The 24,972-nt window shown below is 39.1% G+C and overlaps 1 protein-coding gene across 1 annotated transcript in view; it reads left to right on the forward strand.

Annotated features, from left to right (window-relative positions):
- LOC144968723 (dihydrolipoyllysine-residue succinyltransferase component of 2-oxoglutarate dehydrogenase complex, mitochondrial-like) overlaps window positions 1-24,222 on the forward strand; it is a 30,400-nt gene extending 6,178 nt beyond the window's left edge. Inside the window, exons 2-13 of the mRNA XM_078907343.1 lie at window positions 11,663-11,705; window positions 14,025-14,073; window positions 15,866-15,927; window positions 17,300-17,374; window positions 17,778-17,833; window positions 18,173-18,281; window positions 18,593-18,831; window positions 19,546-19,643; window positions 20,041-20,239; window positions 20,497-20,580; window positions 21,044-21,211; window positions 21,668-24,222. Of these exons, the coding sequence (XP_078763469.1) occupies window positions 11,663-11,705; window positions 14,025-14,073; window positions 15,866-15,927; window positions 17,300-17,374; window positions 17,778-17,833; window positions 18,173-18,281; window positions 18,593-18,831; window positions 19,546-19,643; window positions 20,041-20,239; window positions 20,497-20,580; window positions 21,044-21,211; window positions 21,668-21,802 (1,317 nt within the window). The 3' untranslated portion in view covers window positions 21,803-24,222. The remainder of the gene's footprint in view (window positions 1-11,662; window positions 11,706-14,024; window positions 14,074-15,865; window positions 15,928-17,299; window positions 17,375-17,777; window positions 17,834-18,172; window positions 18,282-18,592; window positions 18,832-19,545; window positions 19,644-20,040; window positions 20,240-20,496; window positions 20,581-21,043; window positions 21,212-21,667) is intronic.
- The last annotated feature ends 750 nt before the right edge of the window (window positions 24,223-24,972 follow it).

Here is a 24,972-nt window from a genome sequence, read left to right on the forward strand (position 1 = left end):
GCCCTGTACTTGTAAGGTACTTTATACACATTGTCCCACTTGTTCAAGTGTGATTGTGGACCTGAAATAAAAATTTATTTTTTAATATGGCGTGCTTGGGAAATATGTGAAGTATTGAGCATGGTTTAATCTGTGGCGATGTGCAGTATATTTATATTCGTTACTTGATTTATCAAACATCTCTCTTTTCTTTCATGCGTTTGAAATTGTCATTTATTTTAGATTTTATTCATGCTTGTTTTCACTTTCTGAAATGGCTATAGTCAGAAAATACATTGGTAATATTGTACTACAGCTACTGAAGCTCAGAATTCTTGCTTGTAAAGAGAAATATAACAATAGTCGAATGAAATGTAAGCTTTAATTGAATTAAATAAGATAGATAATTTGGACATTTCGGATTTCCTCTTTGTCGACAAAACAGGATGAATGAAACACTAAAGAGGAATGAGAGATGTATGTATTAGTGTTTCAATCATCATGTTTTGTTTGACAGTGGTAACCCGAAATGGCCACATTATTGCTCTTCGTTAATTAAATCGAAGTTTCCATTCCATTTGGTTATTGTTACTTATTTTATCGAGCTTCGAGCAGCAACATTTGCTTGTAAAGAAAGAAAATGATTAACAACAGAACACTGTTACCAATAGTGTAACTATAGCCACCCTAAGAGAAAGGAAGTCAGTAATGGATTTGGGTTTGATTTTGTAATGCATTGAGAGCTTATTTTTAATGTAATGAAGATCTATATAAATGTCATGTATTGTTTGTTATTAGTATTTTTTTATTATTAAAACTGAGAGAGAGAGAGAGAGAGAGAGAGAGAGAGAGAGAGAGAGAGAGAGAGAGAGAGAGAGAGAGAGAGAGAGAGAGAGAGAGAGAGAGAGAGAGAGAGAGAGAGAGAGTTACGACCACGTCATCATCACTACCATTTCTACTACCACCACCTCCGCATCATCATCACGACCACTACCTCTACAACCAACCACTATTACTACTACAGCTACCACCACATCATCATCACGTCCACTACTACTACAACAACCACCACCACCGCATCATCATTACTATCACTACTACTACAACCACCAAAATCACACCATCCTCACTACATCCAGTACTACAGTCACTACCATTAGGTTTTGGAGCTTTACTTCATTTGAAATAAGGAAACTTTGGGATTGTATTTCGCATTGTGTTTATATACCATAATATCGTTCTAATCAGTTTTCTATTTAGAACTATACAGCATTTAAACCCAATGCCAAATACCATCCCAATTCCCTTTTCTTGTGTGCGGAAATTCCTCTTTCGGCATTGAGATTTCTCTGAGTGGTGTCTGAAATTCCTGTGAGCCAAATTTAAAGTTGGTGTCTCTGCTTCACGAGACCATCCCGGATGTCATTCCTATAGCGGATTTCCTGAACAGTTCGCCCTGATATGTGACTAATGGAGATCCAACCCAATGCCCAAATGTCTTCGGCCATCCCTGGCTCCACACTACTATGTTCTAATGATCTTGGTGGCAGCAGCTTCTTATGGTTCTCACACTACTATGTTATGACGATCGACCCAATCAGCAAAGTCCGGTCCGCACTCGTGCACCGTCGCGACCCCGCCTGGTAGCATCGTCACAACACGCTGTTCAACTAGATGCTCTGCTGTTTCGGGTTCTTGCCCACATCTTGGTGGCAGCAGCAGCCTCTTATGGTTCACACTACTATGTTATGACGATCGACCCAATCAGCAAAGTCCGGTCCGCACTCGTGCACCGTCGCGAACTCGCCGGGTAGCATCGTCACAACACACCTTTCGACTAGATGTAACGCACTTGCCGTTAGGCAGCTCCTCGACCGAAGCCGATTCGCAGCTACCCAGTGTCTCCTCTTACTGGTATCAAAGCCTGGCAACTTCTCACCAAGCTTAGAGGAGTGTAGGTCCCCGCCCCCTCGAGGGATTGAATTTGTCCAAACCGACTTCCATCTCGTATGTGGAGCTCTGTCCGTAGTCAGGGATTCTGTGTACAAGGGTTGCCGGGACTTATTTCGGCTCGAAACGGGGGCACCGTCCATTATGCGCATGAGAGGGGTATCCCCATTCCCTCTCTCTTTGATCTTACTCAGCCAGTTTCCCGTAATCGTCTCCCTCCGGACATCGGGGGGCTGGATCGCTGCCATTATCGGGCCCCATTCTCTAGGGGTTGTTGCTAGCATTCCTGACACTATGTGCATCGACTTGTGAAGTTTTTCATCCACCTTCTCAACGTTTCTGCTTCTACCCCACACTGGAGCGCAATACTCCGCGGTGGAATAGCATAGTGCCAAGGCGGACGTTCTCAGGAGCGCATGGCTAGCGCCCCAAGTCGATCCCGCCAGCTTCCTCAGAAGACTATTCTGCTTCTCTATCTTCCGGGCAACTCCTTCGAGATGCACCCGATAGGTAAGGCTGCGATCCAACGTCACCCCTAAATATTTTGGATGCGGCTCATATGGGAGTGGCTGGTCCCCGACTAGGACATTCAGTTTGCGGGTATTCCAATAAGTGAAATGCAGTGGCCACGGTTTTTGAAGTGTTCATCTTCAGGTACCACTTGTCGAAGTAGGATTTGAGTCTGGTGACGTCCTCGCTGAGTACGCTCTCGAGACGGGTCTACACTTTACTCTGAGTAACGAGTGCCCAGTCTTCCGCGTATCCCAGCCTCAGGGAGGGAGTGTTCGGCATATCGCTAATGTAAACGTTAAACAACATTGGTGCAAGTACCGACCCCTGAGGGACCCCATTCTTCAATTTCCTTACTTTGCTCGTGGCGTCTCCCAGCGCGATATGGAATTGCCTTTCCCCTCAGATCGAAGAGAACAACTTCAAGGTCTTTTTGCACCTTATGATTTTTGCAAGTTTGAGCATCAACCCTTCGCACCAGACCGTATCGTACGCCGCTGATAGGTCTATAAAGACAGCACCTGTTTGCTGTTTTCTCTCGAACCCATGCTCAATATGCTCTGTAAGGGCAATGACCTGCTCCGTGGTGCACCTCCCTTCCCTGAAGCCTGCCTGCTCGGGTGGCAGGGCAGCGTCTAGGACCGGCCCCCATTGGTTTAATAGAACACGCTCCAACAATTTGTAGAGACAGCTCAGCAGCGATATGGGTCTGTAACTGTCTGCCTCCTTCGCCGGTTTCCCTGGCTTCAGGATGGCAACTATCTTCGCATGCTTCCACACTTGTGGAAGCTTTCCTTTTGCAAGGATGTCAGACATTGCCTCTGCCAGCCAGGCCCGTGCCATGGGGCCCAGATGCGTCACCATATGGGGATATACACCATCTATTCCTGCTGCTTTGCCGTTCTTCACTTCGCTAATGGCTGCACCCACTTCTCAGGGACTGAACGGGGTCGTCCATCCGACTCCTCCGCAGGTAATGAGTCCAAAATCGTACGGTACACCTTGCGGACACCTCACTCAAAAGCCTGATTAGGGACCCGTTTGCTACGGCTCTTAATGTTCTTGGCAATTGTGTCTGCCTCACACTCCGGTGCAGCCTTCGGGTAATTCCGATCTGGGTCCAATTTCTTTATCAAACGCCAAGCGTGGTGGCTGGAGTGTGTAAAGTCGAGACTTTCCACGGTCTCCTGCCACCGTTGCTTCCTTCCCTCTGCCAGAGACTGAAGTAGTCTACCGGCTACGTCCTGGGACTGGGTCTGCTGGTACTCTCGGTACAGCTCTTCCGACTCTGCTGTCCAGCAAGGGGTGTAGAATTTCCGTTTGCCCCGTGGAATAGAGCGTTGAACGCCCTTACCCAGTAGCCTGCTAAATTTGGTTATATTCTTGGACTTGGGAGGAATGGCAGGGCAAACCTGCTCGATATAGGAACTGAATTCCTCCCAGTCAGCCTTCCTGAAGTTCCATCTGCAAAGTGGGAGAGACTGCACCCTCGGTATTGTCACCCCAGCTGTGACAAGAACTGGCCTGTGCTGGCTATGCGGAAAGTCCCAGAGGACTGTTCGCTTCACCTGCAGCGGTTCACCGTTCGCGCCTTTCGTAACGAGGGTGAGGTCTGGAGTATACTCCTTCTTATGGCGGGTACCCCGGAAGGTACCCTTGGCTGTAGGATCGTGCACTAGGTGTAGATCATTACAGTCCATCCATGAGCGGAGTTGTCTTCCTGCCTCGTTGCAGTCTTGGTAGCCCCATTCGTGATGGTGGCTATTAAAGTCTCCCAGACAGATGGAAGGATGGCTGACCACCGGTACCGGTGGTGTAGTCCAAGTCGCTCTAGGTGGTTTGTAGATATTATGCAAACACAGTCCACCTACTTCCACGGAAATTCGGTTCACCCCTTTGCTGTCTGTTACGCTCTCAATGACCCTTACCTTCGATGGCTCTTTAGCGTAAACGCTAACCCCTCCTTTGAGCCTCGAAGTGTCCTCGCGTTAGACCACCGTGTAACCTGGGATCTGGAATCGGGAAGATTGCGCGCCTGAGTAAAGATGGGTCTCCTGTAGCAGGAGGATGTCTACCCTATGGGCGGCCAATAGCTTTGATAAAAGCTCATTTTTTGCCATACTCTGGCTCTCGACGTTCAGGGACAATATATGCGTCAGTTCGCCATCCCCGCCGTCGCATTTTCCGATCGGCAGGTCGCGAATCGATTGATGAGAGGGACGCTTGCTTTTTCTCGAACGTGCCGACGACCCTGGCGACACGAACGCGGTATTATTTGGCTAGGCGGCAGACCGCTTCGCCATTGATGGGACTGATTTGGAATCGACATGAAGATAGTAGTGTGGCGCCCGGGATAGGGCTGCTTTTCGGGCACCGGGTAGCGGGTGGTTGGATGGGAGCATCACCCTTGAATCATATACCTATGATGTTCGCATGGGTGTACGATCCGATAGTGATGTCGTTTCTTCTTCTCTTTACTAGCCTATCCTGCTTCTTTGGTTTGTGATTGTATTTTTGACAGGGGATATTTTTTTTCTGTAAATCTTCTGCCTGTTTGTTCTTGGTTATTTATTATTTAGCTTATGATATCTTCAGGTTATGATTTTGATTTACATTTGTACTATTTTTGTTGGATTGCTTGTTTTTTTGTTTCAGCGGTCTCTCATATAACCTCAATTGTGTTGGAAGAGACCTAAAGCAACAAACAAACAAAAAACGGGCACCGGGTTAGATCAAATTTAGTCATCCACCGGGGGCGAGCAGCTCATGTGGCTCGTTGGCTCGATACCCGGGATGGTCTCGTGACGGTCAACCGGGGTTTACACCTTTGCCCTCCTGTGTGGCTCAAGCCCCCTCACCAGCTGCAAGGAGGGGGATCTTGGTGGCGGATCAGGATTTATAGTCTGCAATAGGCTTCAATTGTCGCATTTGCTTTCTTCCAGTATGTAGATTAGGTTTTCATTTATGCAGGAAATGTGTTCATAGTTTGTTCGATGGCTTATGACGAATTGTATTATTGACACAGAAAAAGCTATTTCAGTGAAAATGACATTGCCGTCGGATTTGTTAAAGTTTGTTTTGAAAGAAGGCGAGAGGGAGTTCAGGTTGTGATTACCCCATTCGATGTTGCACACCCGAGAAGGGATTAAAGTTTCATTTTGTTTCTGTCTACTCTGTTTTATCGAGAAGACGGATGCCGATTTGTGTATTTACCAATTAACCTCAATGTTTCAGTTTTTGAATATGAAAGAAATATAAGAATCATCCATTTACATTGACGTGTACCTTTGAGATAGCGGGCTATTCAAAGCAAAGCTTGGTTGCTCGGCGGTACGATTTCTGTTTTCGTCACATAAAGGTCACGCACTGGGTGGGGTTCCCAACCTCCCAAAGTGGTCAGCGAGGTACTTGCTGTGTCTTCTATCCCCCTGTATCTGTTTTCCAATTGCTTTCTGTCTTTGTCTTGGAATGAGTTTTGTCCTGACCCTGGCTGGGAGGGAAACAGTCGAATGTATAGGTATAGTTTTGGGAGATGATATTTTTTTCCTTGTAAATCATCTCTCTATGTTCTGTTATAATTTTTTTAAACATTTGATTTGTATGCATTCGAGTGTATTCCCTTTAATGGGATCTTGTGCTTGTGTCTGGGTGAGACTTTTAGGTGATCTCAAACTAAGTACACTGATAGTGTGCCCTTGGAATCTACATGTGTTCCCTTTTCAACCATTTCCCCTTTGTCTTACTTTTTCCTCTAGTCCTTTTAATTGTATATCTAGAATGTTTTTACTTTCCAATTTTGTTCCTTTTTACTGGCGCGGATATGACCTAAATGTGTTGCGAGTGCCGTAAAACCCTTAAAAACAAACAAACAAAGCAAAGGTCACGCGCTGTTTGATGTTGTCGGTGACCGTGATTCAGTGATCGCAGAAAGTTCTGATCCCGACGTTGTTTCTCTGGGTTAGGTAATTAACACATGTTGCATCATTCAACTCGGATGTTAATGAATACCTGTCTATATGCGGTGTGGTTAATTATAAGAGAGTTAGTACTAAAAAAAAACGACGCCAAAATAGGCTATTGGTATTTATTGTATGAAATGGAAATATTGCTCCATGTGGCCTGCTGGGGGAATGAATGAAACGTTGTGAAGCGCATTGAGCATGGTAAATCCTTTGAAATGTTCTATATAAATGTTCCATATGAATGGTTTGATGTGTTGGAAGAGCCCGATATCGGCGATGAAATATGAGGAACGATATTGAAAAGATGGTTCACGAGTGTCACACTTTAGCAGTGCTTTACCACATTGACTTTTTAGAAACACAAGTCAAATCATGAGTTAAAGTTGAAATCATTAGACCCACTAACAATGTCATCGGATACAAAAACGTACCGTTTTTAACGATTCCACTTTGAATTCCGGTATTTAGATTGTGTATCTTAAGTAAGGAAATATCTGATACAACGTTTAACAACCTCGCTTACAGCGGTGTCACATCTAAGTCCCGTTTTTAAGTTTAACGTATGTAGTTAATTATGACATTTCTAATGTATTTATTTTAAGATCTTTATCTTACACCAGTTTCTGCTCACAAATATCTCACTTTCATAATTTGGTGTATTGTTTGAGTATGACTACTTTCTGATATAGCGACGTGATTTTGTTATTAAAACGGATTGTGTGTGTGTGTGTGTGTGTGTGTGTGTGTGAGAGATAGAGAGAGAGAGAGAGAGAGAGAGAGAGAGAGAGAGAGAGAGAGAGAGAGAGAGAGAGAGAGAGAGAGTGGGTAGGTACATAATGTTAACAAAACTGAAGTTACACTTCAGTTACAAAAGAGTAAATAGAGAAGAGAGAAAAAAAAGATTCATTATGGCTTGTGTACAAGTGTAAAAAAGTCGTGATCTTTTCAACCCGGCTAGTGCAAACCTTTTTATCAATACATTTTACTCGTGATGATGATGTCATCATTGTTTGCATCCCGTCAAGACAACAGGTGAAACCAAGAAACAAAACACAAGCTTCTGTTATCACTCTCGTGTTCAAACATCTCTTTAGAATATCCTTGATACACCCGAGTGCGGAAATTTTTCCTCAATGGGGTCACACTTCTGAAATGGCTCACATCTGTTGCAGGAGCTTGTATCCTTCTCTTTTCTTTTTTTTTTTTTCTTTCTTTTTCTTTGTTCTTTTTAAATTTCCACCTCATTTTTTATCACACCGCCCGCTAATTCTCCCCAGCAAGAAGAAAAAGACAATGCTTACTCGTCCATAACAGTAATAGTAATCATTAGAATGTTCAATTTCACGTAAAACGTACCAAAAGAACGATTGTATTTTTCTGAAATAGGACAATACATTGTGTGCACAAAACGTGTTGCCTTTCGCTCTTTTCTTTTCTTTCTTTTTTTTTTTTCTCTTGTTTTCCTTTTTTTTTCTCTTGTTTTCTTTTTTTTTCTCCTCCCCCCCTCTCTCTCTCTCTCTCTCTCTCTCTCTCTCTCTCTCTCTCTCTCTCTCTCTCTCTCTCTCCTCCTTTATCTTTACTCCGTCTTAAGTTCATCACGGTTAGGTTTGGGTAATTATTAAGCCAGATGATAATGTACAAGATGATCCCACAAAAACAAAATAAAACAGGCAAACAAAAAAAAAAAAATAAAATAAAAAAGATAAATACCCCAAACAAAACAAACAAAGATTAAATTACATAACAAATACAAAAAAAAAAAAAAAAAAAAAAAAAAATCAACCCAAACCTCCCCCCTCCCCCAACAAACAAGTTGTCCTTCGGGTCTATTAGGCATCTGGTTTAACCATAACGTTATAAGTTATAAAACCATTAAGAATCGATTGGTCATAACCCCCCCCCCCCCCCTCCTTTCTTATCTGCCCCTTCCATTTCTTCTTCTTGTTTTTCTTTTATTTATTTTTTCCTTTTATCAAATCTTATTCTGGCATCACACACGAACGGGTTTCACACTTCGGTTCTTGGAAGAATTAATACAGTGGTCGTCGAGCCATTTGGTTTTCACCCACAGGGCCATGCAAGTTTGATGAGAAGATAATCTTGGCCAAGTTTTCAATAAACAATACCGAGTCCACCCCATGACGGCAAAATAGCATTTAAATCGGCGAGGGGTCATTGTAACACAACCGATTCCATCTCCTTAAGCCGTTACTCCACTGCTGAATTATTGATGCGGCCAAAGACGACGACACTCACTCTCTCCGTTCACGGTGATACGCTCTGATCGGCTTTTCATTCCGAGTCTCAAGGCTCCCCCAACCCGTTTAATGGAAAGGCTCCCGGAACCTCTCCCGCGGGACCTACGGGAATAAAAGACTTCTTGGAGGTGTGAGCCGTGAGCCGGAGGAGATGAGACAATGGGGCTTTTGGAAACAGGAAGTGCTGACAGGCAGATAACTTGCTCGGTGTACAAACGAATTCAATAGGGTTCCCTGGTCTGTCTTAGGTGTTCCTCGCTAACCAACTGGTGGCGGTGGATTAGTGGTCGATCGTTTCCACTCTTCTCTCGAGTGTGATTGTTTGTGTTTGTATTTGCCAAACTTCCTTTCTCAATCATTCGGGAATTTGTCACTCTTCACTGCCTCCTCTGAAGACTATATACCACTGGTACTCGCGTTTGTTCAATCTCTCTTTAAAGTTCGTTTCTTTTTATTATGCTATTATTTTTATTTTTTGAATTCTGCTTTATCTTGAAACCCGCTATAGCTTTCCGTTTCATATAACAATGACAATGGATATTTTTTATGACGTCCCGTTGCGATCTTAATTCAAGTAATTATGATATCGTTCCATCAGTTAATCGGTCATATAACGTCTTTGGCTTTTGAACATTTTTAGTACCCAGTAGCTTTGAACAAGGCCTCGATCGCAAAGTTAGTTTGGGTAGATTGTATCGGTGTGTCTCTTGTATATTTTTACGTTTGGTAGATCACTCTTATTTATTTTTTATTTTTAAATTTAATTTTCTATATATTTATTTATTAGTTACATAATTAAATTTTGCTGGAAATTTGAACACTCGTGTGTTATCCATTTTTCCCGTTAGAAGTCGTTGTGCCGCCGTCAGTTTTTATTTTAGAATTTGTTATCCTTTTATTTTTCTTCATGCCTTTTTACTTCTCATCACTGTAATTTCAACGTCACAAAACCGTAATTATTAAATCTATATATTGCATACGAAAGAATTAAACTTTCTTGGTTGCTCTCAATGGTAAAATATTATGTTCAGGGTCATGTCGATGTAGAACAAATTTATTTCTATTTTGTTTTCTTATTGAATAGGCGTGATTTTATTTTCATTAAGAGCTCTGTGTTTATGTCTATTTATTTCACCATGTTGAAAAAAATAAAGAAGCAAACGAAACATAAAGAAAAACAAAAAATAAAACATGCACAATAGAATAAAATATATAAATAAATAAACAAATAAATAGATGAAACAGACCTGTAGTTTAAATAATGATAAGCCATATCCCTTTCCTCTCCTCATCAATACGTTTATATTTCGAACGTCGTCTTTTCTATCTTCAGAAGAACTGTATCGATTCTTATTCTTTATAAAAGTTTAAAAATATATTTTTTTAAATGTGTCGTTTTTTAGGCATCCCTTTCCAACTGATTCCAACGAGTTTAATTATCGTGCCTATCTTCTTCTTCTTCCTCCTCCTCCTCCTCCTCATCATCATCATCATCATCATCGCTGCCATCGTCTTGATAATCCGTAAACACGTAGAAGCCACACAAGGTGACTATCATAGTGCAATGTAGTAGTCGAAGAGAAGCGCTTTGTTCCGACTGGAATTGAATCTCTGGTGATTAATACTACTATAATTTTGTCCAAGGCCCCATATCCATTGTAGCTCACCTTTTTTCTCTTTTCTGTTTGCATTCGCCGGCCACTTGCAAATGGGAAATGCTCGTTTTCCACATTTGCCCGGCTGTTTCCGAAAACCCCTCTATTGTTTTAGATCAGGTTCCCGAGAGAGATTGAGTGTTGGTTGTAAATCAAATTTCTCGCCCATAACGCGGTGTGGCTTGTTAGTCGTAGTCTTCGTTGTAGCGAAATTTCTTTTATTCTATTTTATTTTTTTTCTCCCTTTCTTCCTTTTATTTTGATCGCTTTCCAATCAGATAATGCTTTTATTTGGACTAGTGGGATCAAGTAATCATTACGGCGATGATGATTATGACGATAGCGATGATGATATTATCGTCTTTTCTACTACTTGTTTGTATCCAATCCTCAAGGGTCAGTCTGGCCGATGGGGATACGATTTGAGATTTAGTCTATCTTGTGGTTATGGTCGGGTCCCCCGAACGGTTGTCATTTTTTTTTCATGAGATTTATTATTTAAAAAAAAACAATTCTCTTTATCTCGTTTAACGCGTGTTGTGTGTGTGTGTGTGTGTGTGTGTGTGTGTCTGTGTGTGTGTGTGTGAGAGAGAGAGTGAGTTCCATCCCTGAGTTTACATCATATTGTGGACGTCCGCTCTGCTGTGCTTGTTGTCCATGATTCTGTAATCAAATTATTATCTTTATCTTGCCGCTTCGTGGTCTCGTGGTAGGATACTTGCCTTCGGTTCCCGGCTCGTACCCCGTACTAGGTGGCGCAAAATTGAGACCCTGGAAATGGCTCTTTACTCTCATTCTGTCAGCGCACTCATGTGTAAAATGAGTACTTGACCCGTAACAGCAAATATATTATTTAAAACATTTGAAATGACTATTCCTATCATAAACAAGTGTAAAATACTTCGTTTGTAGTTAATACATAATTTATTTTACTTGGATTTCAGAAGAATATCTCTTCTCCCCTCTTCCCCCCCCCCCCCCCCCCCACACACACACACACAATTGTTTTGTCAATTGTCTATGGCAGGTCTATGGACACTCCGCACGCACACTACCAACGTACAACAACGATGTATCCTGGTCTTTACTTTACTTCACTTTTTAATGTTTTAAAAAAATGCCTGAAACGAATGTTATATAATATTTAGTATAACACTTATACAGATGAATGAACGAATCCCAACGGTTGTGAACATAGCACACGACTGCACGGACACAGATAAACATAGCAGTTGTTGCCGATATTAAAGTTATTGCATCCGAATCGTGTGTATAATTTATTTTCAATTATTTCCAAATCCATTTCGTTCACCTCTCTATCTCTTTTCTTTCTTCTTTTTATTCACAGAATGTGTCTTGTATTTCGTCAGTCAGGAAATTAACACAAGACGGTAAGATGTTTCATTTCCTCTTCTATTTATTACTGAACATGTGATTTTTGTTTTTCTTTCTTGTCTTGTCTTTCATTTTAAGATTACTGGTATACTACAGTCGTGCTCCTTTATACCGAATATCTCTGTTAATATTAATAGGAGTTTCTCTGGATTGTTGAGATAGAAATAACTAAACGAATGAATGTTTAAATAAATAAATCAAACAATAAATACATGAATGAATAAATAAATGAATGAAGATCTAGATAAATAAGTGATGTTCATTTGAAATGTTTATTTAGAAAATTGAGTGGAGTAGGCTCTTATGTTGATGATATCAAGAAATGGAATGAATTGAGCAGTGCCAAGGGAAATAGAGAATGAAACTTTTGAGGCGACGCGGGGAGTTGAACCCACGACTCATGTAATTGTAACAGCCCATTTTCAAGGTTTCCACTCAATGCGTTTCATGTAATACTTACTCCACGGGGAATGTGATATTATAAAGTTATTTAAAAAAAAGTATATTTCATGCATTACAAGGCGTCTATCGAATCATCACTTATCGAATAAAACTTTTAAAAGGGAATGGGGAAAAAAATCTTTCCCCGTCCATTCATTAAATTTAAATTTAAATTGGGCTTTTATATAGCGCAATATCCACTTAACGTGCTCAAAGCGCTTTACAAGGGGTCCCTGGTCAACAGCAACGTTTAACATGTAGGACGAGACATGACGCCTGTTAGGCGATATTACAGTTTTTCGGACAAAGACAACGCTGTTAACGGCCAGTTACTCATTTAACACCTGAGTACGGTGAGAGAATGTGAGTAAAGAGTCTTTTCCAAGGACTCAACTTTGCGTGGAGCGAGGCTCGAACCCAGGACCTTCCGATCCGAAAGCGAGTGTCATACCACCAGACCACATAGCCGCATCCATCCAAATTGTTAAGATACCACGTTGATAAGCTGTGATGGTTCTGAATTTTAAAAAAAAAAAAGAAGAAGAAAATTTTGAATTCCCCTTTTCATCCCATATGGAAATTTGTCTTTAAGGTTTATTCCAAGGGGAGACTACTAGAATAACCCAGGCGTTAGCCGCAGTGCAGCGCTGCAAATTGAGTCGGGCGAGGTGACTCGGTACGTTTCGGGTATGAAGCAAATACCGTACCGCTGAACCACGCTGCGCCTTATCGAGATATGACTATAATTTAAATACTGTTGTCAGATTATCGATATACGCAGGGGATATTTACAATACATATATCGGTTAAGATGGCAATAAGCCTTATGATGAATGTATTAAGAGTGAGTGATGAAAAGGCGATGTTGATTACCTATTGTCGGAACATCGCGCCATGTCGTGCCAAGTCGCCTGGAGAAAGTTGGACTGGATCGATGTTTTAAGATTGATGCGATTCGGTTAGAAAGGGGGGGGGGGGGGGGGGGGGGTAGTTAGGGATGGAGGTGTGTGGGTGTGTGTGTGTGTGTGTGGGGGGGGGGGGGGTAGCGTTTGTCACATCTTGTTGAGCATCATTATCTAGACATTAGACATTAACGTGTATAAGCATACAAGCCTATTTTTTAAAGATATGAATATCGGTATATTATTATCCGACATAACGTCAACCATCCACGACATGTGACCACCACAACACGTGATCTGGGGATGAGATCGAGAGGAAGATTATGGCGGCAACGCGTTGCAAATCTGATGAGGTTCTCAGCACGTCTGCTCTGGATAGATTGAAAGTTGTCACCTTCAAATTGATTGAATAACGCGGGGATGAGTTATTATTTTTCGCTCGGCGGCTCTCATTTCGTGACGAGTTTGATGTTGATTAAGACAAAATACATAATGAAATGACGAGTTTTCTTCCATTGGCGTCGTCATGGTACTCGTGGAAAACATTCCATTTTAAACAATTATTTGTAACAGGGTCGTAATGACTCTGATGTATTGGGTGTCTTTTTTTCTCATGCTCCTCCCCTTCCCCTCTATTTATTTATTTATTTATTTATTTATTTATTTATTTATTTAGATTTCGAAAATATTAAATTTGATATTTTTGTGGTCTTTTCCTTGGATAAGTGATTTCATATACCATCTCACTCGAATCGGGTGTGAGTGAATACTTGGTTACAGGTAGTGACGGGATTGTGTTAGGTTGCAAGTGCAATTTTTCCTTCCAAAAAAGCACGATGACTTGCACTAAGACTTATTCTCAACCCAACATATTATACTCAACAAGATTTCTATTCCGCACACCCGTTTTATTTGAGTTTTGCTATCCGATTATCAATCTTATCCTTAGAAATACGTTTCCTTGTTTTTCAGGCTTCGGCAACCACAATGTTAAATTAATCAGCAATTTAGCAGCTCTAAGGTAAGAACAGTTTTTTTTTCTTTTACATTTTTAATTTTTTTAAATTGAATGTTTGCGCTATGGAAAAGCACAAATAAGATTTCATAATTCTCAAAGGTTTAAAACATCACTGCCCCGAAAACGCCTGTTTCATATTTTATTCAGAATAGATAAATATTAACTGATTTTTTGTGTCTCTAATATTCCAAATTGTCTCTCTAACAAACTGCGACCTGTCCACATTGATTCTTCAAGGATCATTGTAGGAAAAAAGACGAGATCATATCACATTCATGGTTTTTACACTTCGCTGACTTACCCATTTGGATAAGAAATTGTTGTTTTTTTTTTTCTAGAATAAGTGTATCAAGAAAAACTGTTCCTTCACATTTATGAAACCTCGAAACATTCTCCTTCTTGAACTTAAAAGATCATATGATCAGCGGCTCTAATTAATTGCCCTATTCCCCCCCCCCCCCCCCCCAACCCACCCCCGCCACCACCACCAAGAGAATCCAAAATGTTTTCTGTTCATCCCCTACCCCACCCCCCCTCCCTCTTTTGTATTGTTTGGAGCTCTCTACTCATTTTATCTAAGACAATGCAACACCGAAGCCACTTCTAATACAAATATCAAAACTCTCTTTTCATTAGAAAATAATATTTGAAGTACTGTAACAGTTTATCGCTATATCATTTATTATGAATGTCTGAAGCAATTTTTATTATTTTTATATTGTGTATCGGCACTTGTGACATTGGAATTGTATAGGAAAGTCACCCAGAACTGTTTGTATGCGAAATAGTTGCGGTATAAATTTGCCTTATTATTTTAATTAAGATAAGGCTAAGTTCTGTACGGGCCAGAATGTTTTGTATAATGCAAATAATTAACTCCACAGCGCGCTAAACTTTCGCATAATTCTGATGTGCTTGCTCTTTCATGTCATCTTAATAATTCTCATAATTCACTGCTACAGTATATGTAACTTTACACTGATACATCTTTGTTAACCCCCCCCCCCCTCTCTCTCTCTCGCTCTCTCTCTCTCTCTCTCTCTCTCTCTCTCTCTCTCTCCCCCCCTCTCTCTCTATCTCTATCTATCTATCTATCTATCTATCTATCTATCTATCTATCTATCTATCTATCTATCTATCTATCTATCTATCTATCTATCTATCTATCTACCTACCTACTTGTCTATCTGTATATCTATCTATCTCACAGACACGTGCAAACCAACCCATTTATTTAAAAAACAAGACAGCTATTCAGCCACCATGTACACAACTATACATTTGTACAAGAACAACTGACAATAACGATTGCTCGTCTGCTTCGTTATGTTATATGACTATAATATTATGGCCATGAGTCGATTGCAAAAGTATTGTACCTGCCATCAGAATTACCCAATACTGCTGGGTGACACCATAGACTGTGGGTTTGAACAAAAGCCGAGGCATACAATACAGAGAGCAGTCTTTGGAACAACCCATCCAACCGAGCAAATTACATACCTGTTTCTGTTTTTACACCCCTTGTTTTTATTTGTTTATTCCATATTCTTTAATGTTTTTTTTTCTCTAGTAAATTAAACATCATTGCTTTCAGTTATGCATTACTCAAAGTACGAATTCATTTCCTCCTAAAATTGCAACCAAGCAAAACGTAAAAGAAAAATAAACAAAACTATAGAACCTCTTACCCCCCTCCTCCCCAGAAAAAAAAACCCCCCAAAAAAAAACAAACACCCCCCCCCCCCCCCCCAAAAGACAAAACAAAACAAAACACACTTGTTTATTTCAACAGGTCAACGGTGCCAGTAAGCGCCTGCTTGCAAAACAGATGTTTTCATTCGTCCGTGATACGATGTAAGTCGTCATCAACATCATCATCATCATCATCATCATCATCATCATCATCATCATCATCATCATCATCATCATCATCGCCTTCACTGTGTTCACACAATTAAAAAAAAAAAAAACCCATAAAGTCAAAGTTGAGGACAGAATACTGACATGATATAATACAGATATATTACTTTTATTATAAATTACAATGAATTAGTTTCACTTTTATTGTTGTAGTAGACCAGTGTCATTACGAGTAGCAGTGAGTCGTCTGTGTTTGTAATGAGACAACAACAACCCTTTGCTATAGTTTCCTTTTTCATACTACGAATCGTAGTGGAGAAAAGGAGTAGCTCGATTTTTAATTTTTTTTTTAAACACCGTCACACAGATGTATAGTGCGGGTTGATATTTAAATTTATTGCCCGGGTGAATGACAGGGCGAAAGCATAGTACGGTAGTTATACCGGGCTATTGTTGCTTTTCTTGTATTGATGGAATATCTAGTGAGAGACCCCCCCCCCCTTTCCCCAGCAGTGGTCTTCATGATTCATTAGGTAGCGTTTGGGAAAAGAATTACGATGGGTGGTAACATTTTGAACGCGTGTTATTCTTCCACATTTACATTATACATCGCTTTGTGGCAGTTGATTTGCTTCTCGCCTCGGACCTACTTTAATTATTTAATGATTTGATACAAGTTACTGATTAAGTGTTTTTTTTTTTTTTTTTTTAAGGCATGGAAATGAGAGGCGGTGAAGAGGCGTGGGGGGGGGGGGGGGGGGGGGGGGGGGGGGGGGTGGGGGGGGGGGGGGGGGGGGGGGGGGGGGGGAGGGAGGGGGGTCAGTAGATAGATAGATGACTTTCGAAGTTTGTTTGGTTTTAGATGAAGGAAGAGGGGTTGTATGTGTTCATTCATGTACTCTTCCATTCGTCCATCTATCCATTCATTCATTCATTCATTCATCCGTCCGTCCATTTGTCCATCCATTCAATCATCCATCCATCCATTCATTCATTCATTCATTCATTCATTCATTCACCCATCCATTCTTCCCTCCAGTCATCCAACCATCCCGTCATTCGTCTATCCATTCATTCATCCATTTTATATCCATCCATTTATTCACCAATCCATCCATCCATCCATCCATCCATCCAACAATCCCTTCAATCATCTATTCATTCATTCATTCATTCATTCATTTTATATCCATCCAACCCATCCATCCATCCATCCCATCCATCCATCCATCCATCCATCCATCCATCCATCCATCCATCCATCCATCCTATATCCATCCATCCATCCATCCATCCATCCTTCTATCCTATATCCATCCATCCATACCCTTCACGTCACACTCCATTCAGTGATATATTCTTTCAGGGGATGAAGTTCGTATTGTCCCAGCCCCAAACTTTGCAGAGTCTGTCACAGAAGGCGATATCCGATGGGAGAAAGGTTAGTTTCCCCATTCCACCCATTTGATTCTTGTTTTTGCCAATATGTTTATTTTTATGCTCTTTGAGCATCCGATTTTCAATTACTCAACAAAAGGGTTGTTGCTAATAGCCCCCCCCCCCCCCCCCACCCCCTTCTTTTATGGACTCTAATTTTCAGATTGTTTTTCTCTTAAAAACAAAAAAAAACTGTCATTACAAAAAGGCTTGTGTTTTTTTGTTTTTTTTTGTATTTATTTTTCAATATACTTTTGTTACTGACCAAGCCCAAAGATGTTAAGTTTCATCATATCTCTAAAGACTTATTTGACTTCTAGGCTGGTCTTTATTGATACGATTGTACCATAAGATTCTATCATTAAAAACTTGTCGCATCCATCTCAATTTGAATCATTACCCACCAGGTGTTGGAGACGCTGTGGAAACAGATGAACTAGTGGCAGAAATTGAGACTGACAAGGTAGGTCTATTTTTTATTTTATTTTATTTATTTATTTTTTTTTTTTTTGAGTCCAAATATTGTTTAGATACGTTCTGATTATGGATGATAATTGTTGGTTGGTCTGCTTTCGCTTTACATATTAAACTTTTAACTGTTTATTTATGGGATTCGATTTCAATCTAACCGACTTCTTATATTAAAGTTGTCACTAATAGGGCAGCGAACGCAGGGGGGGGGGGGGGTTGGCTTGGCTTTATCGATATCTTTTCTTCTAATTTTATTCAAAACCAAATCATCTTTTATTATTAAACAACATGGCGGCCTCAGTGACCCCTAATGTATTCCTTTATCTTGCAGACCAATATGCCAGTGTACAGCCCTGCCTCTGGTGTGATAGAAGAACTTCTAGTAGAGGACGGGGCAACTGTCAATGCTGGAACAAATCTCTTTAAGTTGAAAGTTGGAGGTAAAGACATTCTCTTCTCCCATATCCTGCATTTACCCCTCCCCTTCCTCCCACCTTTCCCCCTTTAAAAAAAAAAAAGATCCTCTTCCCCCGTCTGTCTTTACTACACTTCAAAGAAACTGTCTTTCTTTTGTCAATTCATGTGGATTGAATTTGTTGTTATAGTAACATATTCAATGTTTCTTCATCTACACATTTTGGTGTGTGTTATAGTCAGTTAATTTTTAACATTTATACGGACTATACTGTGGCTGCAAATAATCTTTTAGTTGTCATGGTGAACAAAACATTTTACTCCATGTCTTTCACAGCTGCAGGGGCAGCAGCACCCAAGAAAGAATCAGCACCAGTTGAATCAAAGCCAATAGAGACAGCAGCACCACCACCGCCTCCTCCCCCCTCGTCAACCTCTGGCCCCATCCCATCCAGCCCACCCCCTCCAGCCCCGATTCCCACAGCTCCCATGGCCTCTGTGCCAACCCAGTCTGTCACACCCAAGAAAGTTGTGCCACAAGTACCTTCTGTGTCGGGGACCAGATCTGAACAGAGGGTAAGTTCTCATATCTCACCTATCGCTTCAGACTAGTAGTATGTTAATTTGATGAAAGCGGATACCAAAAATGTGAATGCGATTATTGAAATGATCGCACTGGTGAAACTTCAGGTTTTTCCACTGTATGGAGCTCTATATTTAATGCTCCTCAATAAAAACATTTGAACCAAACATAATTTTTATGTTTTTGACCATGAATCCAATTTTCCACGTCTAGATCACTCTGATATAATACTGTACTGTAATGAGGCAATGGGTAACATGATATCATTATTTGTGACCAGTGGGAGTCTATAAGGCAAGATCATCAACTTGTGTCCAGTGGAAGGATTTGCATATTTGATTTTATTATGACTTCAAAATACGGCTTTGACATGATATCATATGTCAGTGTTTTGGGTCTCTAAAAGTTGATTTCCTTATTTCTCTCTTGACATGAGTTTCAGAACTATCGATCCTTTTTTTTATTATTAGCTAGATGGCCTTCTTCTTACTTCTCCCCCTCTCTCTCTCTCTCTCTCTCTCTCTCTCTCTCTCTCTCTCTCTCTCTCTCTCTCTCTCTCTCTCTCTCTCTCTCTCTCTCTCTCTCTCCTCTCTCTCCTTTCTCTCCTCTCTCTCTCTATCCACATAAATGCATCACATAATAAATTTGCCACTTTTTTTTTTTCATTCTTCCTATATTAAAAATTTTTTATCTTTCTTTTTTTCCAGGTGAAAATGAATAGAATGAGACAGAGGATTGCCCAGCGCCTGAAGGACGCCCAGAATTCATGTGCCATGCTGACGACTTTTAACGAAATTGATATGAGGTTTTTGATAATTAATTATGTTTGTATTTAAACATGATCTTCCGATATGCTAAAATACAATGTCTTTGAGAATCAGTATTTTAAAGTGCTTTTCAAATGCAATATTCGTCGTTCATTCAGTCGTCACCCACTGTCACTCACTCACTCACTCACTCAGTCTCTCTCTCTCTCTCTCTCTCTCTCTCTCTCTCTCTCTCTTCTCTCTTTCTCTCTCTCTCTCTCTCTCTCTCTCTCTCTCTCTTTCTCTCTCTCTCTCTCTCTCTCTCTCTCTCTCTCTCTCTCACTCTCTTTCTCTTTCTTTCTCTTCCCTCCCCCCTTCCTCCCTCACTCACTCAATTCACTCACTCATCCATTCAATCACTTATTCATTCCAAAGTCCCCTATTTTTTTTTTTCAGCAATGTAATGGAGATGCGTAACAAATACAAGGAACCCTTCCTGAAAAAGTACAACCTCAAGCTTGGATTCATGTCTGCATTTGTCAAGGCTGCTGCCTTTGCCTTGAAAGATCAGCCGGTGGTGAATGCTGTCATAGATGATCTTGACATTGTGTACAGGGATTACATAGACATCAGTGTGGCCGTGGCAACTCCTAAGGTTTGAAAATAGTCTTGTTGTATTTTTTAAAAAATGTTTTCATGTGTCTTAAGTCTTACCTATAAGGAGCAAAGTTAGGAAATTTATCTTGTATTTGGGGTTGGAACAGAATCACCGAAATTGATTTTCAATTAATTGGTAATGTGATAAAAGAAAAGAAAAATTTGTGTAAGATTTAAAAAATTTTAGCTTCCTATTGGATATAATTAATTTCATAGTTTACTCACTTATGTCTGTGTAATCTTTTTTTTTTTTAGGGTCTTGTTGTACCTGTTATAAGGAATGTGGAGATAATGAATTATGCGGATATTGAGAAAACCATTGCTGATCTCGGAGAAAGGGTGAGATATTTAAAAAGATGTATTGTGAAATGTATTGATGGATGAATATATGCATACCATCATCCCTTCATTTATACCATTGATTCAACCCCCCCCCCCCCCCCCCCCCCCCCCTTCCAACGACCACAAATCTTAGATAATTTTGTAAGGATTCCTAGTAGCAGTTCAAGTAAAGGAGTAGTAACTTGTAACTTTCGCCTTTGTGATGAAATTTTATCTATAGAATATGAATATATTGGAAGTTTTTAACACAGAGCTATGAATTGTGAGATTAAAAAAGACCCCCAACTTTTATCAACTTTCTATAATAAATATTAACCTAAAAGATAGCTGTGTAACTTTCTTTTTTCAAACTGTTTTGTAACACTCAGTGTTTATAAATAGTTTGCTCATCTATCATAAATCCTGTCATTTGTAAAAGCATAGTACAGAGTTGTTCTCATTGGTGTGATTTATCTGGTAGGCCCGTGCTGGCACCTTGGCTATAGAGGACATGGATGGAGGCACATTCACGATTTCTAATGGAGGTGTGTTTGGATCCATGTTTGGAACTCCCATCATCAACCCACCCCAGTCTGCAATTCTGGGTATGCATGGTATCTTTGAAAGGCCTGTTGCTGTTAACGGAAAGGTAAGAAAAGCTAGTGTTAAGTTTTTCTTGAGCTTTTTCTTGATTTTTTTTTTTTCTTTTTAGAATTAGGCTATTTTTTTTCTTTCCTTACATAATGTACTGCATGATATTATGAAAAATATATTTATAGGAGAGGAGTGGACTTTAAGGTAATGTCAAAATGTACACATCGGTGGATTGCTCATGAAATCTTCTGTTCCCTTTTTGAACAGTCACCTTTATCTTGATTTTTCTATGGTGCTTTTTAACTTTTCCTCTGTCATCTTTCATTTTACTGGTGCTGAAATGACCTAATAATATTACACTCACGTTAAAATCCCTAAAAACATAACAAATCAAAATTAAAACAAATTGTTTTCAAATAGAGAGGAGGCTAGAAATGAAAGTATATAAAATAATATGAGAAGAGAATGATTTTGTTTCATTTTGTTTCCTTTTCTCATTTGTGCCTTCCAGGTGGAGATTCGCCCTATGATGTATGTAGCCTTGACCTATGACCATAAGTTGATAGATGGACGGGAAGCAGTCACCTTCCTTAGAAAGATCAAATCTGCTGTAGAAGATCCTAGAACCATTTTATTAGATTTGTAACAATAGCTGCATAGTAAAATTAATTTGTTTTAAAAAAATGAAAGGTAATACTAGTTGTATTTTTGATACATATTATTTATTTATAATTGAATTGTGATTTCATTTTTTGAACGTATCATTGATTCATATTTGTTTGATTTCCAACTTTGAGCCATTTTTTTTCTTCATCGTTCCCATCAGACACAAAGCAAATCTTTGGACAGTTTTATTTTGGTAGTGACAGAAATTGATCTTTGCTGAAATGAGTAATGACCACTTGATATTGCACTGAAGAGGTCAATTTAGAGTTGACAATATACTGACTTGATTCTTGTCAGGTTGTGTCCATGATGAAAATATAAAGGAGATGTTTTGAAAGTGAGAGCTAATCGAGGTTTGACCAGCTAGCAATTTCTACTGTACTGGGAAAATCTCCTGCTCCATAGGCCTTTTGGAAGTATGTTGGATGATAAAGGCTAGCTTTATTTAAATTCTCATGAGCTTTATTTTCACAATAGCCGCAAAGCTTTTAATGGTAATATTTATAATTATCCTGGTTTTGTTTTGATATTTTTTTAAACCCTGTATTTTGCAATAAAACAGCTGTTTGGTTGTAACCTAAAGGTAAACCTGTAAACCTGTAATCTTTATTATTTTTGAATTCTGTTTTTTTTTTTTAATTTGTACTTATTGAATATCTGTTAAATTTAACTGTCTAGATAATTGTTCTTTGTATTCCGCTAGGCTAGGTGCCTTGATACAATCTATTTGAAATGGCAAGTTCAATCCTTTTATTTTGTTGTTACATGTACATAAGGGCATTTATATTTTTGGACAAGAAGGAATAGGAAAGTAAGCAACTACCACGTAGTTGGAAAGAAAAGTTGTAGTATTTAAACTATTGTCAGACTGATATTTCTAATCCATTTGTCCCAGGTTGATTTCAATCGTTACAAGTCTCATTACACAATTTTTCCTATAGAGTTTCAGACTCTGATTCATTTAGAAATTTTAGCTGTTAATTATTCTAATAGGGACCATAGATAATCTTTTAAACGAAGAATTAATGTCAATAAAAGTTACCCATGATGCTATACATGTAAGCAAATTTGGTATTAAGAATAAGAGTAAAAAATGAAATTATCCAAAATTTTGCTCCAACTCGGGACCCAAAGGCAACAGTGCAATGCCTTATCCACTTAGCTATTTCACCCCCTTGACTTAATTTATGACGAATTAATTATTGTCTGTGATTCAGTCAGATGTTCTTTTGTTCTGGTTTGCATAGTAATTGTAATACATCAGTTTAAACCAACACACAAACGTATCTATGAAATGAATGACTAAATTACATTTGTCAATTGGAATGCCCAAAAAAATATGGACAAACAATATTGTGGTCTTAACAGCTAGATGTTGTAATATGAGTGAAACAAAAACAAAACTAAACGAGTTGGAAAATTTATAAATAATTTTTATATAATTGACTTTCATTGAAAGGAGGCAGATCCTGCTTTATGTTTAAAACCGCCAATATTATACAGGTGAGTGGTAGCAGTCGTCTCTGAAGGGAGGACATTCATGATATTGTTATAATGTTAGAATAATGTTTATTAAACTTGTGATAGTGCATTTGGACTTAGATCTGTATACATGGCGTTTGGATGTGTGAGTGTGACATGCTCAGTCTCATTGGTGCTTTGTGGGTTGAGTTCTTTGTGATGACTGAATGGAAGATGATTTGTTGACAATTCAATTACTTAGCAATGAAGTTACTTGCTTAGTATTATGATCATATAATTTCATGATCAAATCATTCTAAGTTGAAGTGAATTGTGAATTAAAAATTCTGTTAAATCATAAATTTGACTGATTATTTTTCTCTTTTCTCATTAGGATTCGAAGCATCTCATTTTTCTTGTTGTGTCTCTATATTAAGATGGCGAGAAATTGTTTTTTGCTGTCTGTATTCAGATGAATAACATTTTAAAAGATTTACATTGAGTTGGTGATGCCATCCATCTATTTTAGGATTGCGAGTTGTTTGTTTTCTTAAGAAACAAGTGTTATTACAATGTTTGAGTCTAATAGTTTGTGATTAAGATATACAATTGTTTTGAAGAGTTGTATGTGTTGATATCAACCCAATGTCGCCAAGATGCCAATATTTCTATATGCATCCTTCCAAAGTGTTGCAAAAGTTTAATATTCTAAGGACACGTATATGAATCATTGTTTTCATCGGAATTTTGGTGTGTGTGAGTTGACGTTATTGAATGGAATATTTGTTGACTGTCTGAATAACTGAAAAAGCCTATTGTGAAGAGAGTGTTGATGAATGATGTATAAGAATATGTGAGTCTGTCATTATGATATTAAAGGAGATGCAGAATGGGATAAGATGTGAGTATATAAAAATAAAAATGAAGTGTCTGAAATTATTACTGCTTCACTTTATTTTATTTACCTTTTCTTTTTTTTTTTTTGTTTCTTTATTTTTAAACACCTTTTAAAAAAATATATAAATGGTAACTGTTGGCATCAACACAAGTGGAGTTAGTTATGACCTGTTAGCTTCTTTATTTTGTGCCTTTCACTAAAGGGATGTCGATCTCCACACATCTTTGCACCTGTTTAATGTCTTTCTGTAAATTAAAGGGATATTGCCCTAAACATTATCTTTGTTTTATATCTTTCTGTAAAGAAATGTGGTCCTATACGTATTTTGTATACTTTTCTTTAAAGTGATGTTGCCCTTTACATTTGTTTTATATCAGTCTGTAAAGAGATGTTACCCTATACATCTTTGTTTTATCCCTTTCTATAAATAGATGTCAGACTGTACATCTTTGTTTTTTACCTTTCTATAAAGGGATGTTGCCCCGGACATCTTTGTTTTATGTCCTTTTATAAAAGGATTTCCTCTTGTACATCTTTGTTTTATACCGATTTGTTATGGGATGTCGCCCGAGACATCAGTATTTTATATCTTTGGGGTAAAGGGATGTCTTTCTGTAAGCATCTCATTTTGTTTCTGTGAAATAATATCACCCTGTACCATTGTTTTCGCCTTTCTGTAAAAGGATGCCGCCCTAAACATATTATTTATTTTAAGTCTTTCTGTATAGAATTGTAGCCCCATACATCCTTTTAAAAAATAATTAGTAAAGGAATGTTGCCCAATACATCTA

This window comes from Berghia stephanieae, chromosome 1, assembly GCF_034508935.2.
Source record: "Berghia stephanieae isolate SIO BIC M18660-M18661 chromosome 1, UCSD_Bste_1.3, whole genome shotgun sequence".
NCBI lineage: Eukaryota > Metazoa > Mollusca > Gastropoda > Nudibranchia > Aeolidiidae > Berghia > Berghia stephanieae.